The 16,272-nt window shown below is 49.8% G+C and overlaps 1 protein-coding gene across 1 annotated transcript; it reads right to left on the minus strand.

Moving 5' to 3' along the window:
* Nucleotides 1-13,279: 13,279 nt before the first annotated feature.
* On the minus strand, nucleotides 13,280-15,324 carry LOC134057570 (uncharacterized; the record flags this gene model as incomplete). The annotated part of the gene is given in 8 exon segments (XM_062514550.1): nucleotides 13,280-13,851; nucleotides 14,000-14,036; nucleotides 14,039-14,133; nucleotides 14,223-14,324; nucleotides 14,327-14,347; nucleotides 14,581-14,735; nucleotides 14,850-14,893; nucleotides 15,133-15,324. Coding segments are annotated over 8 exon segments (1,218 nt in total), but the record flags the coding sequence as incomplete, so codon positions are not given.
* Between the last annotated feature and the right edge of the window lie 948 nt (nucleotides 15,325-16,272).

Raw genomic sequence — 16,272 nt, forward strand, 5'->3', positions numbered from 1 at the left:
TCTCTCTGCCCTCAGAGTGGAGTTCTCCACTCTCCTGGGCTTTAGCAGGTAAACTTAGTTTTGGTTTCCTTTGTTGATCACAAATTCACTACGTGTTCATGTTCTGGCAGAAAGTCAATGCAGATGGCTGGACATTTTCAAGCTCCAGGCAATGCCTTTTCCATGTCTGAACAGCCTCAATACTGTTCCCTCAAAGTCCAAGGGTGAAACTCTTCCCTTTTCCCAGGAAAACCAATCTGGCTGCAGAGCTGGGATTCCCTCAGCATGATTCATCTGTCGGGGCTGGGGGACTGTTGTCTCCTCATTTGCCCATGCACCAGAGGGTGTGGTGATGTCCTCTGGAATGGCCTTTGATGGACCACATGGCAAAGGCAGCATGGAGGAGAGGCTCTGATGGAAAGGTGCTCTGCAAGCTGGGAGGAAATTATCTGGAGATGTTGTTAATTTAGCAAATGAACGTAAAGTGTTGCTCCAGCTTTAGGTGGCTTCAAGAAGCTGCAAAGCTTCTTGGTCAGGCTTTTTTCTGCTGGTTTGGTGATCAGATATGTGATAATATGGTCAGGTTCAGAATCATGGAATCACTTAGGTTGGAAAAGAGCTCTAAGATCATTGAGTCCAACCATTATCCAACACTTCTACCTATGCAGTACAAATAACAGTTCAAGACAGGGTGTTGATGAGGGTTGGTCAAGCCTTCATGCACCTGCCTTGAAACCACCGACCAGTGGTTTCACCTTATTACACAGGTTACTAAAATACCATTTCTTCCTCTATTCAGTTATCCTCATGGTGCATTTTTCCTTCCTTATATCCAGTTGGATTTCTTTTTCCAGATTGTACCTTTTCCCTTCACTGTGAATCTATAGGAAGTCTGTCTCTCCTCTGTCCTCTCTATCATCCTCCCGCTGCCAAGATAGTAGAAGACTTTACAGGACCACTTAAAAATTTATTTGTATACAACCATTTCTTGACAAGTTCTCTCAAATATTCCTAGCTTTCTAAGCCCACCTGCAATCTGGAGAGCTGAAAATATGGAACTGATGCACTGGCCATGTAGGAATGCCTGGGGAAATAGAAGTGCTCAGCTGGATCCTGGGAAGGAGCACAATAGAGGACCAAGTTTGTCCTGAAGAACTATCTACATATACAACCTTTGATGGGGTTTTGTTCCATAGCAACTATCTTGCAACCATTTTCTTTATATTCTTTTTGAGTATTTAGGCCTGTTTCTCTGCTCTGTCACCACATCTCAGGCTGTGGGGTTTATATGGACTCCTGGAAGTCTGGGAAGCCAGAGCATGCTTTGTGTGCATGAGCTACTTAATCTCTGCCTGGACTGTTCTGTGTTCTCCTCCCTCCATCCTGAGGATGCCTGAGATGGGTTGCACTCATCAGGCACTATCTTAGCCTTGACACCATGTTGAGTCTCAAAAACTGTTCCAATGTCCTTCAGCTCCTCAATGGAGTCATATATCCTTCATTATTTTCTGCATGCTCCTGACCCAGACCACTTGTATCACCTCCTTGGTGGACACATGGAGACCTTCGCTTCCAAGGGGCACATGCCTGGGTGCTTTGAGCTCTGTTCTCAACTACCTGCCTCCGTGAAAGTTTTTAATATTTTTCTTAACAACCACCTTCAAAACAGGGCAGTGATTTGGGATGGAAGGAAGGGTCTGAACAGGCAGAGGTTAGAGAATAATCTGAGGCTGGGCAGGCTCTGGCCTGTCTCTCTGTCCTCTTAGGCTGGCCTGTGATGTGTGGGTTTTTAAATTTAGTTCAACACCTAGTCCCCTCCTGTGCCACCCCAAAAGTGTCTTTGGGCTTAAAAAATGAAATAATGCTGAGCTTTCTGAATTTGCCACACATACAACTGCTCAAGTTAGGAGGAGAAATGTGATTTTCATATGTGATTTTCTTCTGGCCTCTGGGAGGCTGAGCCCAAGAAATCATAGCATCACAGAATGGTTTGTGCTGGAAGGGAATTTAAAAGTTATCCAGTTTCAATTCCCCTGCCATGGGCAGGGACACGTCCCACTGTCCCAGGTGCTCCACGCCTCATCCAGCCTGGCCTTGGGCACTGCCAGGGATCCAAGGGTAGCCACAGCTTCTCTGGGCACCCTGTGCCACTGACTGCCCACACTCACAGGAAAGATTTTGTAGTTACTATTTCATTTATTTTATATAATTAAAATTCATTTGCAAAGTAAATCTACTCCTTGCAAGTAGATTTTTCTAACACCCTTTTAACACCTTTTACTCTCTTTTAACACCTACGTCTACTGCAGAACCTTGGACACCCCAAATTCTTTTGGTGGCACTGATTTTCCACAGCTCGATGAATTAATGATTTTTGGAGCAGAAATGCAGTCTGCCGTGTGCCTGTGCAGCTCTGGCCTCAGCTGGGAGATGTATTCAAGCACCCTCCAAGATCCTTTCGTTGGGATGTCTCCTGGCATTAAGAGCCTGGTTTAGTGGAATGGTTAGGGAAGACCCACATTCCAAGGAGTCCAGCAGGATTTCCATCCAGCTTGCTGAATCACTTGACAAAATTACATAATGAAGAGCATTTCCAGGTGATGCCAAGTGTTCTTTGAGCCCCTTGGATTGCGCAAGCAAGAAGGAGCTCATGGCAGGACTCAGCTGGAAGGATGTCAGCAAAGAGAGAGAGCTTGCTCCCCCCAGCAGCCCCATGGCCACCACACTGCTCCAGCCCTCAGAGGTGACTTGAAGACACACCAGAAGTTCTGCTGGGAAAGAAAGAGCTATTTTCATTTGCAGGTCACAAAAACAAGCATTTATGACTGCAGCCGCCTTGCAAACACAGGCCTCTTATTGTTTGCAACAACACCCTTGGCAACCTTTCAGAGCAGCCTGCAGATGAACCAAGAAGGCCTTTGTGAAGCCTTATAAAGGGACATTATGAGCAGGGGGGCCCACAAGCAGGCGGGATGTGCTGGGGCAATCGTCCTCTGAGGGAACTGTGGGAAGCAGGAATCTCTAGACATTTTCTACTGGAGATAGTGTACCTGGGTCTCATGTGCTGGGGATAAGTCCATTGCTCCCACCTTCCTGCACAGAACATCCTCACAGTGAAGAGAGAAGCTCTTTGGGAAGCTGAGCAAGAGATGCAGATGATCTGACTTGAAAAACTTCACTGACGTCTATCATAGTTACACCTGGAATGGGGGCTGAGGAGTTCGGGTCCTGGGTCCTGGTCCTGCTGCTCTGCTGCAGTGCATCTGATAGCACTGGGCAGATGTCCCAGACCAAGAAAATCCTGTTTTCTTGTGAAAATATAAAATAACAACTGCTGAAATCCAGTCCTTTTTGCTTAATGGGATATTAGTGATCAGACCACAAGCCCAAGTCAGGCTCTTGGGTTCTAGAAAGGATTTTCCTTGTCTTTGGTCACTTGGCATCATGAGGAAGACCTAACACCCAAGAAAAAGTCCTCTCTAGAGGGAGACATGAGTGTGTTATGGATGACAAAATAAAGATGGCTTCATCTCAAGCTTATAACCATGGTCTTACACTTGGGGGGGGTGTCTCCCTTTTGTTGGTTCTGTGGCCAAAGGACCACCTGCCTTGAGTTGCTGCAGCAAGGCAGCTGAATTCCTAACCACGGCAAGAGATACCTACAGTCTTCCTCAGAAAGAGTGATCTAAAAGTCAGGGATGATTTTCTGTTTCTGTATCTCGGGGTGTCTTGTTGAGCCAGAAGGGAATGATATGGAAGCTCCAAAATTTTTCCTGTGTGCTTGTCACAGCAGAGGGACACATCACCTTGTCTGGGGTTTGAGCAAACCAGCTTTTCAGGTTGTCAAGAAAATTAAGCCACAAACACCAGAGGTTTATGTCCAAAAAGGGGACAGAGGAGTCCTTTTACTTTATTTCAATAGAGGGAGAGGACATGGGGCATTGCCCTGGGATCTCTCTAATTTTTAGAGGATGCAGCCTCCCTTTTATCCTGTTTGCCCAGCCGTATTTCCTTCTCCCTCTCCCCATTGGCTGAGGTACTTGAGAGGTACAGACTTTCCAAAACACCTGATACCTAACATTCTCCTCTAATGTATAACCCTCCCTTTTAATATTTAATTCTTATGGAATTAATGTTTTTTCACCATTGTTTCTTCCATCTTTCAATATCCAATTTCATTTATCAGCAAACCTACAGTTTGTTTGTAAAGGCAAATAATTTTTTTTCTATTCATCAATCAATGGAATCCTTCCCATTGTTTCCTTTATCTCTCAGTGCTAGTCTTATCTACCAGCACATCCATAGCTTGTTTGTAAAGACCAATCCTTCGTTCCTCTCAAGGAGGAGGAGGAAATTGTTTTGTGTGAGAGCTCGGCTGTGCTTCTGCAAACAGAGCAGAGGCAGAGAAAAATCAGGCAAATGCAACCCTGGGTGAATCTTACGGAGATGATAGCAGCAAGGAACATTCCAGCCATGCTGGACCCCGAACTCTGCAGACTAAGGCTGCAAACCACATGTGGACTCTGAGGAATGGTGTTGTTCCCTTTTTTTCCACTGGTCCACAAGGTCTGTCCCAAAGCCAGCTCTCTTGTCACAAGTGGGGGATGTGACTACACAGCAGAGGGACTTCTATTTTGTCACAAGAGCTGCACATGTGTCCATTTACTCAGGCCAGATGTGTGAGCTGAGCCCACCCATGACCCAGCGTGTGGCCCCCCCACCCCGTGCAAGGGGGCTGCATTTAGTTCATTGGATGCATGTGACAGTTAGCAGAGGTAAGACAAACAAGAAAAGGCCATCAGTAGCTCTTTGCCCTTGAGCAAAGAGCTCAAGGAGAGAAGGGATGAGCCGTCCTGCAAACCCCCTAATGTGTGGGTGCCCAGAGCTGCCCCTCACCAGAGCACCTCCACACCAGCCTGAAAGTCTGCATTCACCATGGACTGGTAGAAGTGAGATCAGGCTGAATGCCTAAAAGGGGGTTTACAAGTAAGTTGGAGAGGAACTTTGGTCAAGGGATGGAGGCACAGAACAAGGGGGAATGGCTTCCCACTTCCAGAGGGCATGGGATATTGGGAAGGAATTCCTCCCTGCGAGGGTGTAAGGCCCTGACACAGGTTGCCCAGTTTTGCTGTGGCTGCCCCTGGATCACTGGCAGCGTCCAAGGCCAGGCTGGATGGGTCTTGGAGCACCCTGGGATAGTAGAAAGTGTCCCTGCCCATGGCAGGAGGTTGGAATCTGTGGTGTCTTGTATTTGGGCTCCATCTCCTGGCTGCTCTGCAAACCCCACTACCACCACCCTGCTGCTGTGCAGGCACTGCTACCAACAGCGCCTCTGCTCCCTCCCAGAGACCTCTCTATGCAGCAAGTCCTTTTCCTAAAGAACTGTGGAATCACATCCTAATTGCTAGGGTTTCCCCAGGATGGGCTCCTGTCACTAACCATAGAACAATAGACTCATTTAGATTGGAAAACCACTCCAAGACCATCGAGTCTAATTCCTACCCGAGTACTGCCAGGACCACCACAAAGCCATGTCCCCAAGTGCCATATCCACATGGCTTCTAAATCTCCCCAGGGATGGGGACCACTGCCCTGGGCAGTCTGTGCCAGGGATGGACAACTCTTTTCCTAATTACCCCACTATCCACCCTGAGCCTCCCCAGCCCAGTCTGAGGCCATTCCCTCTCTTCCTGTCCCTGTTCCTGGGAGCAGATCCCAAATCCCCCCCGGCTGTCCCCTCCTGTCAGGGAGTTGTGCAGAGCCACAAGTTCCCCCCTAAGCCTCCTTTTCTCCAGGCTGAGCCCGTTCCCAGCTCCCTCGGGAATTCTCCAGCCCCTTCCCAGCTCTCTCAGGAATTCTCCTGCCCCTTTCCCAGCTCCCTCAGGAATTTCCCAGCTCTGTTCCTTTCCCTGGACACGCTCCAGCCCCTCCAGGGCTCTCAGAGCTGCCCCAGCACTGGAGGTGCCCCAGCAGGACCAGCACAAGGGATGGGCACTGCCCTGGCCCTGCTGCCACCCTGCAGCTGGCACAGCCCAGGGGCCAGTGGCCTTCTTGGCAGATCCAGATCATCCCTTTCTGAATTTCCTTTCAGAGCTGGATGTAATCACCTTGTGTATCATTCATTACGTTGGATCTGTAGCACCTTCTAACTGAGCAGGTCTTCTGAGCTGTCTGAGTGATTTAGCTCCAACCTCCCCGTGGTGAGAAGCCCCATTCAAGCCATGGGGCTCTCCTTCCACACTGCTCAGAGGAGGCTTTGCAACTCCCCATGACAGCATTTTGAGCAGCCCAGCATCCAGAAGCTGTACTGGAGCCAGGAGAAGCTTTCTCATCAAGGATAAATTTGCCAAAATCAAGATACCAAACTATTTACAAATTCAAGCCACATTATTTTTCCCAGGCAAAAGTCCTGCAGAGTCCGGGTGGAGGGATTGCTGGAGCAACTGGTGAAGCCCTGTTTTACTGGAGATATCAGTGGCTGCACCACCATGCCCCTGCAGACCCACAAGATACCTTCAACCCCAAACTGTAGCCCATTGGGACAATCTGAGGGTCCTAGAAATCCATGCAGCACTACTTAAACTTGAACCACTTCTCCCCTACCATAACAACAAGAGTGGTATCTTGACAAGTCTCAGGGCTCTGTGATTGAGCTGTTCAGCTGAGTGTGAAGCACTTAAGTAATCACTAAGGTGATGCTGGGAAAGGCTAGAGCTCATAGTGCAGAACATTCACTCAGAACAGAGAAAAATAATAAAGAACCCTTCTCTTTTTCTCTTTCATTACTCATACAAAGTTGTCCTGACGTGGGCAGAAGATGGAGAAGAGCATTCCCCCAACTCCAACCTCTGCCTGATCTCCTTGGACAGGCCTCTAAGGCAGCATTCTGGTCCATGTTTCCTGCTGGGAGACATATAAGTGGGTAGGCTATGAACACCTGAACTGTTTTTATGATTTATAGGGGCCTGAATGGTTTCACGTGAAGTGAAACACTGATGTCAAGCCTAAAAGTAAATGAAGATTTTGATTTTTAGATTATTTTGACAAGAAAGAAAAAAAGCAGCACCATTTTCTGTTTGGCACTTAGGAAGTAGACTAGGGCTGCAAGCAAGAAATAAGTGATTCAGGGGTGGCATAGATGAGAGACCTGAGAGTAATGGGATTAATATAAAAAAGAACAGACTGACATGGAAAATGCATTTTCTAACAGCCAGGATCAGCTCTCCAACAAAGGGATGAGAGTCCCAGGATAGGTACTTGCAGTTTCCAGTAGAATACCCCAGAAAATATCCCACTGAGGACGGTCCCATCCTGCAAGCCCCTATTGGTGGGAAGAGTGAATCCTCAGTTCCTCTGCCACTCACTCACTCCAGTTTCTCCAATAATCACACATTCTCCAGAGTTGTAAGACTGGATCTGAAAACGATGAGCAGTTGCAAGATTAATTGCTTTAAAAGCAAAAAGAGAACAGAAAATGCCTGAAGGCACATGGACAGATAATATGCTGTATTCATAAAGGCTTTAATAATTTATTGCTGGCATCTGTATAAAGTTATTCTGTCCCCTTCCACCACTCCTCTTCAAGGACAGCTCAAGGAACACAAATCAAAGCATGTCTTACGTCTTTCTAGGTGGAATCATGTTTTATTACCCAGAGAAACTTGTTTTCTGGTAAGAAGTTAGAAGTACTTTTATTGTGTTCAAGGCTTGTGAAAAATTCCAGATGAATACCCTTTAAATAAAAGACAGTGTTTGCCTTGGTTCTGGCTGGGGATAGAAAGCCTGCTCAGGGGAAAGAGTTAAGCATGTCCTTAAAATTAGGTATGTACCTAAAGGGATTCCCTGAAATAAAGGCCAAAATGCAGTATTTCAGGACTCTCAGACTTTGCACATCCTTGTGTCTTAGGCTACAATATAAGATGTAACCAAAAGTATGTATTCTATTGCCATCTTCATAAGCTATTAAGATAGGAGGGGCAGTGTTCTTTACCCTCTCCACACTCATCCCTAATAACTCCCTCTAGGTCCTATCTTCTGCTAATGGGCCATCAAGGTCTCCCTGCAGACTGATAAAATTACATCACCCCTTTGTGAGATGTTCTGCCCAGGGGGAGGAACCAAGCATTCCTACCTGGATAGAAGCTGAGGTTTGGAACATCATCAGTAGCACTATCCACTGGATTCCCAGAGGACAAGACCTCCATAACCACCACTGGACCTTCAGAGAAGGACCAGACCTAACTAGAGCATCACTGCTTCGACAGAAACACATCCATCACTCCAATGGGACTACACCCACCATTTAATTGTATTGCTACCAACAGGGTGTCAGGTTGTATTCTGACTTTGTCACTTTAAGCTGGTGTTTATTTATTATTGCCTTTATCTTAATTTTCCTTTTAAATTGTAGTTCTGACTTGGAATCTCCCACTGCTTTGCTTTCCAACTAGTAAACTTTGGCACTGAGAAGGGGGAACATCTGTCTGGGAATCCCTTGGGATTCCTGCAGTAGGGTGGTGGGTTTCCTCCATATGATTCCATTAATTTACAGCCATAAACCTGGTGATCAGCCAAAAACAGACAAGAAAAACTTTCTTAGAAGGATGGAGGAATGGAAAGGGAAAATACTGGGCTGGAATAGAAGATAGAAATAGAAATAGAAGTGACTAATGAGCAAACCTTAATAGAGTCCATTTCAGTGTTTGGTTTGATTTTTGTGGTCAGTTCCTGTAAACCACTCCCCTCCTTTACCAGACCCATCCCTGGAGTGGGACCAGACTCACCCCTAGCCTGGAGGAATTCTCTGCTCCCCTGGAGAGGGGCCGAAGGCAGGGCTTATGAGCAGAGGGAAAACAACCAAACCGTGGGCACTGTGTCCTGGATGCACGCAGCACCACGTGTTTTCCAAGTTCCCAGCACGGATGAACGTGAACAAGAAAATGCCTGTTCCTTCACTTGTCCAGCTCTGCCCCGCACCTCCCCTGCTTCCCCTGCCCTTATCCCTGGTGTGCCAAGGTCCTGCATGTCCCTGGCTCTGCAGCTGCAGCCCACCTTGTCCCGCCTGTGGCTGAGAAAATATGGCCTGAGATTTTTTTAGCAGTAATCCATTCTTTTGAGGAGCACAAAGAGCATACAGTGCAGAGACTCCTTAGGAAAGACATCCAAAGAAGGGACTGTGCTTTTCCTGTAGTTCTCCTTCCTGTTTTCACCTGGGCTGGAAGGATGGGCATGGCCAGTATTTATCATATGAAAGTGATGTTACTAAATTTGTCCAGAAGTTCTGATTATTATTGTCATTGTTACTCATTTTCTGACAGAAAACATTCTCATTTTGCCTTTCCCATGTTGTTTCCAGGTGCTGCCCAGGAGGGACACCTGTGGCCTCAGACAGCAATTGCCAAGGAGGAAGGAGAGCCTTTGCACAGCTCACCTGCACAGCTCAGGTGGATGGGACAGGATTGGTGTGGCCTGAGAAGGCCTGAACAACTGTGTCTGTGTTCTGGAATTCCTTCAAACCTTTCTCTGTCAGGTTTTGGAGGGGTTTCTCTTTGGGATTTCTTGTGATGCAGAACCCCGGGTGTCCCTTTGTGCAAAGTCCAGTGGTAAAGGATTGAGAACTGACAAGTGGGGTCTGGCATGAAAATGGTTCTGTTAAAATGGAGCAAAGAATGCAATAAGAAAAATGAGCATCCTTTTAATGTTTGAAAGAGTTAGGAACAAAAATGCTGGAGAGGGGCACTTTTATATTTGAATTGGTGTCACCTGTCTTGGATCCAGCCCCACAGCGAACAATCAGAGCAGAAGTGTGAAAGCTGGGATCCTTTGACTTCTGCAGGGGGACTTCATTTTCTTTTCCTCTTCTTCTCTTCCAGGACCGGAGAAACGGTTCCACTCCTCCCGTCTTTGCCAAAAGCTGTGCTGTTTGAGGAGCCAGAGCCAAGGTGCCTTCAGCACCAGGGCTCTGCACTGGAGGGCTCCCGGTCCTGCCCCCGCAGGGTTCCCCTTTTCCTCCCCGCTGGGATGAAGTGTCTATGGAATCTGGGATCTGGGTGAAACTGCGGCTCTGCTGGTATCCAGGGACGTGAGGTTCCGGGGGACTGCGTTTCCCTGTGGCTTTCCAGGTCGGCAGGAGCCGGAGGAAATGGGGTGCCAGAGCTGTGCCCCATCAGGCCGTGTTTGCCTCTGAGGAACAGAGAGTCCGGGCTGAGGTGAGATTGCCAGGAGTGCTTGGATGGATGAGCTGTGCGGGGAACGGGGAGCTCGGAATCGCAGCTGCTGCTGGATCCATTGCCTTAGGTCTGCTCCGTCTGTGTCTGTGCCAAGTGGGATTTGTGCTGGGGAGAGAGGTGCTGTGGGGAGCCAAAGGTGGAGTAAATCCTCTGTGGGGATGGGCAGCGAAGGACTGAGTAGCAGGGAAAGGAGAGGATTTCTAAAGGATACGACTGTTTCTGCCAAGAGCGGGGTGGAGCAGCGATGGGGGTGGTTGGGTTTGGCCTGGGCTCTGTTATTCTTGGTGCCATTTTAAAATTCTGTCGTGTGATTTACTGTCCGGGAGCTTTCTAACGAGAGCCGACGGAAATGTAGGTTAGGCCTTGGAAGTTGGGTCCATTGACTGCAGCAACTCGCCAAGGCTGGAGGACTGGGGTGATGGCTGCTCCCAGGAAAGGTTACTTATTTATTGATACTGTGTCACATTTCCCTCAGCCCGGAATGGCTGTGAGTTTGTGCTCTTCTCAGTGGGGAACTGGAGAAGGTTTCGGTGTAATTAGAAGTCGGAGAAAAATCCTGCTAAATAAAAGTCTCCCCTCTGTCCCCCCTAAGTTATCCCAATTTGTCCCAGCTTGGAGCTGCGCAGAAGTCAGGCAGGGGAAATGACATCAGGGATACAGCTGTCAGTTCCAAGGCAGAGAGAGAAGATGTAGCAGCCAAGGGCAGGGGAGGGGAAAGGTTTCAGAAAGCATTTCTGTGGTGTAATGAATGCCAATTTCTGCTTGCCCAGGGAGAAGAGGACGAACTCCCAGCCATTCAGGCCTGACAGTCCCCTGCAGCGAGAGCTCAGCACGCATCCCCAGAGGCAAGTCCAGCAGGAGAAAGAAGGAAAAAAGATGATTTCTTTTGCTTGCAAGTCATTTCCAGTTCTGAAAGCCCAGCCAACATTTGCTCTTGATTGTGGTCGGGTGAAGCACGAGCAGCGGGCACGGGTCGTGCCGTGGATGTAGCCGCAGAGCCCGGGGTCACTGAGACGGGGCACGAGAGGTGTTTGTGTAGGAAAATGCCGAGGGGATGTCCAGGGGAGCGAGGAGGCATTTCTGAGGGGATTGCTGAGGGAGTTGAAGGGAGCCCGGCAGAGAATTTCTCTGGGAAATTTCTGCGAGGGCCCTGGGGAGCGCAGCCAGGGCTCTCCAGGGCTAGCAGGCAGGGCTCAGCCCTCGGGACTCTGTGTCCTCCTTCCCTGGCAGCAGCCGGCGAGGAAGGGAGGAGAGGCTCCGTGCGGCATGAGGCCCACGGGAGAGAGCGAGCAGAGGAGCGGCCTGGGGCTGGAGAGGGGCAGGAGAAAGGCAAATGGACCTCGCTGGGGTAACCGGGGGAACAGAATGGACACTTGGATGAGCAGTGCAGGTGAGGAGTGGATCGGAGTTCACCTGCAGGGAAAGACGGAGGGGATCTTTTGGAGGGAGGAGCTGAGGCGATGAGTTCAGTGACCTCGGCACAAGTTGTGTTTGCACAGAGTGGGAGCAGAGGTGAGGGGCGATCCAGAGGCAGCCCTGCTTGACCCCTGAAATTTTTACACGTTTTACAAGCTGACAAATGAGACATTAAGAGACATAAAAATGAAAACAAGAGCATTATTAAGGTTCCTGGGGATCTATTACATTGTCGTAATTGAATTCATAACAGAGTTTTGAGCTTTTGATGACAACAATGCAGTTCTTTATTTTGATTAATCACTGTGTGGTATTTGGGATTTATCTGGGTTTTAAAGCCGTCATGGTGGCCCTGACACTGCTTAGGAGCTGGCAGGAAAAGCAGAGTCAGAGCTCCTTGCAGGCACAGGGTGTTTTCCCCCAGAATGGATTGTGGAGGAATTGTTTGGGACTTGGATTGTCCAAAAACAATGAGGTCCATCCCTTAAAAAAATCCTCCTAAATGAATGCCCCCAAAAAACTCCAAGCAAAACCACAAAAAAAACCCTGCCTCTAACTAAATAAGAGCAAAAAACCCCTTTTCAATTTAAAAAAATATCAATTTTTAGTATTTAATTTATATTCATAATCTATACATATTTATGTATTAAATTTAATTTATATTGTATAACAAAATATATACAATATTATTTTTATTATTTATTATAAACATTATATTACTGATATTATTTTCTATTTTATCTATATTTATATCTTTAGATATATTTGTATGTTTATAATTTTAATATTTGTTGAAAAGCCCTGTCTCTAACCAAATAGAAATTAAAAATCCCTTTACTTTAAACTACATTTGAATATATTTTTCTATTTATATTTTTCATATTTATAGCTGTAATTTATATATCTATATTATGTATATGATATGAAATAATATATACTATATTATTTATATTATCTCCTACATATATACTTATATTTATTTATATTCTATATTTTTATATATATACTTACATATATTTATATATGCATATATATTTATAACTTTATATGTCTATATATTTATTGTATATTTGTATATTTATATTTTTGTTTATATTATTTATATAAAAGCCCTGCCTCTAACCAAATAAAAACAATGAAACATTTATTTTAAACTGTATTAAAATATTTTTTATTTATATCCTCGTATTTATAAATATTTATACATCATATTATATTATGTGCTATATATTTTAAATGTATTTGTTTATATATTATATTTACATAAATATATTTTTATTGATATATTTTTATTTTTCTATTAGCTATATTTTATATTTCTATTATCTATAAAAAATCCCTGCCTCTAACCAAATAAAAAGCAAACACTTCTTTTAAACTAGATTTAGGTCTTTTCTATATTCCTGTTTTTCATGTGTTCTACAGCCACCCCTCCCTGCACAAGGAATGTGCAGTTCTGGCTTTTCCTTGCCCACTATTTGTACAGAGGCCTTGAGCACAGCACCCAGTCGTGTCAGTGGAATAAATCCTGATTTACATATCAGAGGTTCTCCTTCTCCCTGGCGCCAGGACCCGAAGCGCCGGCAGTCCCCGATGGTGAAGGCACGCGGGGGCTCTCACGGGTGAGGAAGCACAGGTGGGCATGGCGGGGCAGCTCACCGGCGGGGCACCGCCGGAACGACCCCGACGTCCTGCGCTGGGGGAGCGCGCTCAGCGTCAGCCGCAGCTCCTTGCTCCGGGCACCGGCCGAGATTCTGCAGGCATCGGAGCAGAAGGGCACCGCCGGGCCGCGGCCCGCCGCCGCGCGTTCCACGCCGCCCGCGAACTCCGGAGCTCCGCACCCCCCGGATGAAGCGCCCGGCCAGGGGCAGCTCCGGGCGCTCGGGCACGGCCGCGACCGCACAGCGCAGCCCGAGCCCGCAGCCACCGCCGCTAGGCACGGCCCGCCCCCATTGGCTGCGCGGTGATACCGGGGGCTGGTGTCTCGCCGAGGCAGTCCGGCCGCCGCGGGACGTCGCACAACACGGGGACACAGCGGAACGCGGCTCAGCTTTGTCACCGCGACTTAACTGGAACTGCCCCGAGGGCACCCGGAAAACTAGCTGGCAACATCCTCCTCCCCAGCCGAGAGCATCAGTCTCAGCCCCCAGCGCAGTGTCGCAGCCTCCTGCCGTGGCCCTTTTCTGTCTCCTCTGAGAAGCAGTCAAGGTCTGGGCCTGCTTCAACTCTGCAGAGAGAGGACGGAGATGTGGGGGAGCTGCTGATATTGCAGCAATATCCCTTCCAGCATCTCCTTCCCAGCGTGCCTCCCACAGCATCTCACCCAACAGAATCTCCCACGGAGGTGCCTGCTGCCACCCCTCCTGGCACCTCACCTGCCAGCAGCACCTGGAACTTTCTTGGCCGAAGAGCATCGCAGGGACAGCTATCATCTTCTCCCACTCTCTGTCCCGCATGTTGAAGGTCAGGTGCACCACAGGTTCATTGACCTCCTGCAGCTCAGCTGGAGCTGAGGATGTAATCCCACTGAGCCCAGCTGGCTGACTAGGCTGTGCAGTGGGATGGTGTCAACATCCCAGCTCGCTCCACCATGGTGACTAACACTGACCCCCACACCCCTATTAAGACTCAACCCCCCCTCACATCGCAGGCTGAAGGCCCATAGCCTGTCCTCGAGAGGGCTCTGCTTCTCATAGGAAGGCACAACCCGCTGGCATGCTCTGCTCTTGAGGGGAGACAACAGAATACATCTGCTCACACCAGACCTGCGGAGGCCAAACCCCACCAAAGCACCAGAGGAGCCCCCCGGGACTGATGGCACAGAAGGGAGGTGATGGAGAACAGCGCGGCAGCCAGCCTGCCCCCCCCAGCTGCGTGTGAAGGAGGCAGGGCTGGGAACTGTCAGCAACATCCCACCAGCTCTGGTTCACAGTGCCACCCCGAAGGTTTCCCTTACCGTTGGGCAGTCCCAGCTGCTGCAGCTCACTTGGCAGAGACAGGCTGTCTACATCATGCTTGGCTGCACCGGAGAGGATAAATCCAAGGATAAAAACAAGAAAAACAAATCCATGGATAAAACCAAGAGCGATGATCAGCTTCACATCCTTGACTCTGCAGATGGGAGGGAGGGTGAGTTCTGTCACTCTGGCAAGGTATTCCCAGCTGCATTGCTGCCCACCCCTGGAGCATGTCTCCATCGGGGGATGGTTGGAAGGCCAGCAGTGCTCAATTACCTTTGCATCTGAGGTCAGCTTCAGGATCTTGTCATACTGTGGGGAAGCAGAGCATCATGGTAAACACCAGCTAACACACTACCTGTGTTAATTCTAACAATTCTTACCTGAATATTAACACCAATAACACTTACTATGTATGTTATTTCACTAGTAGAGGCTGGTAGCGTTCTTAACATCGAGGAACATGAAGAACACGAGACTAATTAATGCTGTTGATTATGCCATTGTAGTGTTGAAACACTTGGCCTCCAGTGCAGTAGCCCCACACTTACCTCGATAGCCTCCCCCAGCAGGTCCCGCAGCACCGGGGCGCAGATCAGCTCCGGCTTCACCGAGGACTGCGGAGGAGAAGGAGGGGGAGCAGCGGGCCCGCAGCAGGCGGGGGGCTGGCATGTCAGTATTTTGGCCAGAGCGCCGATCTCGGCCAGCACGCAGTCGGTGCAGTCCAAGTCCCCGCAGAAGGGGAACCGCTGCCGGGGAAGAGGTGCCCGGAACCCGCAGCGGACTCCGCACGCCCTCCCCGCTCCGCGGCCCCCTCGCTGCCGCCGACCCTCTCCTCACGAAGTCACCGCCCCTCCCTGGTCCGGGATACGAACGCAGAGCCCGACTTTGCCACCCGCAACCACTCCCGGGCAGCCCTTTTAGCCGGGACCTGGGCACGAGAGGTCGGAGAAGGGGAGGGGAGTATCGGGAGCGGGACCCAGCGCGACCGCGGACCCTTGGAGCAGCACTGGCTCCTTCCGGCTGAGCGCCCCGCGCTCCCATGAGCTGCAGCCGCGCAGCTTCCGGGCCCCGCCAATGCCGGCCCGCCTTTCTCCGCCCTGTCCAATCACAGCCGCCCTATCAATCCGGGCGTGGCCCTGGGCGATCGTTCGCCTGGTGCTCTGCTCCCGCCGCCGCTGCTTTGGGAGCCGGCGGAGCCTCGTCAGGTGATGCTGGGGCTTGGAAAGGGCGGGGAGAGTTCTGCCAAGTAAACGGGGAGACGGCGGGCAGCGGGCGGAATCGCGGGAGCGGGCCGTGAGGGGACTGCGGGGGGTCGCGGAACAGAGTGCGGCGGGAAGGGGCGGGCTGGGATTGGCGGAGCCGGCGCTGCCTCGGGATGTGATTGGCTGGGCTGGCCGGCTATTGCCTATAAATAGCGTGCGCTGGGGAGGCGGGCGTTAGTTGGGCGGCGCCGAGGAGGCGGAGGCGGTGGCGGAGGCGGCGAGGGGCGGCGCGGAGGCGGCGAGGGGCGGCGCCGAGGCGGCGAGGGGCGGAGCGGAGGCGGCGAGGGGCGGCGCCGAGGCGGCGGGAGCTGCAGGTGCCCGACCTGAGGAGCGCCGCAGCGCCAGGACGGGACCCGCGCGGATGTCGCTGCGGGGAGCGCTGGTGAGCACGGACGCGGCTCCTGCGTCTGTGGGGGGGGCGGCGGT

This window comes from Cinclus cinclus, unplaced genomic scaffold, assembly GCF_963662255.1.
Source record: "Cinclus cinclus unplaced genomic scaffold, bCinCin1.1 SCAFFOLD_86, whole genome shotgun sequence".
In the NCBI taxonomy this organism is placed as follows: domain Eukaryota; kingdom Metazoa; phylum Chordata; class Aves; order Passeriformes; family Cinclidae; genus Cinclus; species Cinclus cinclus.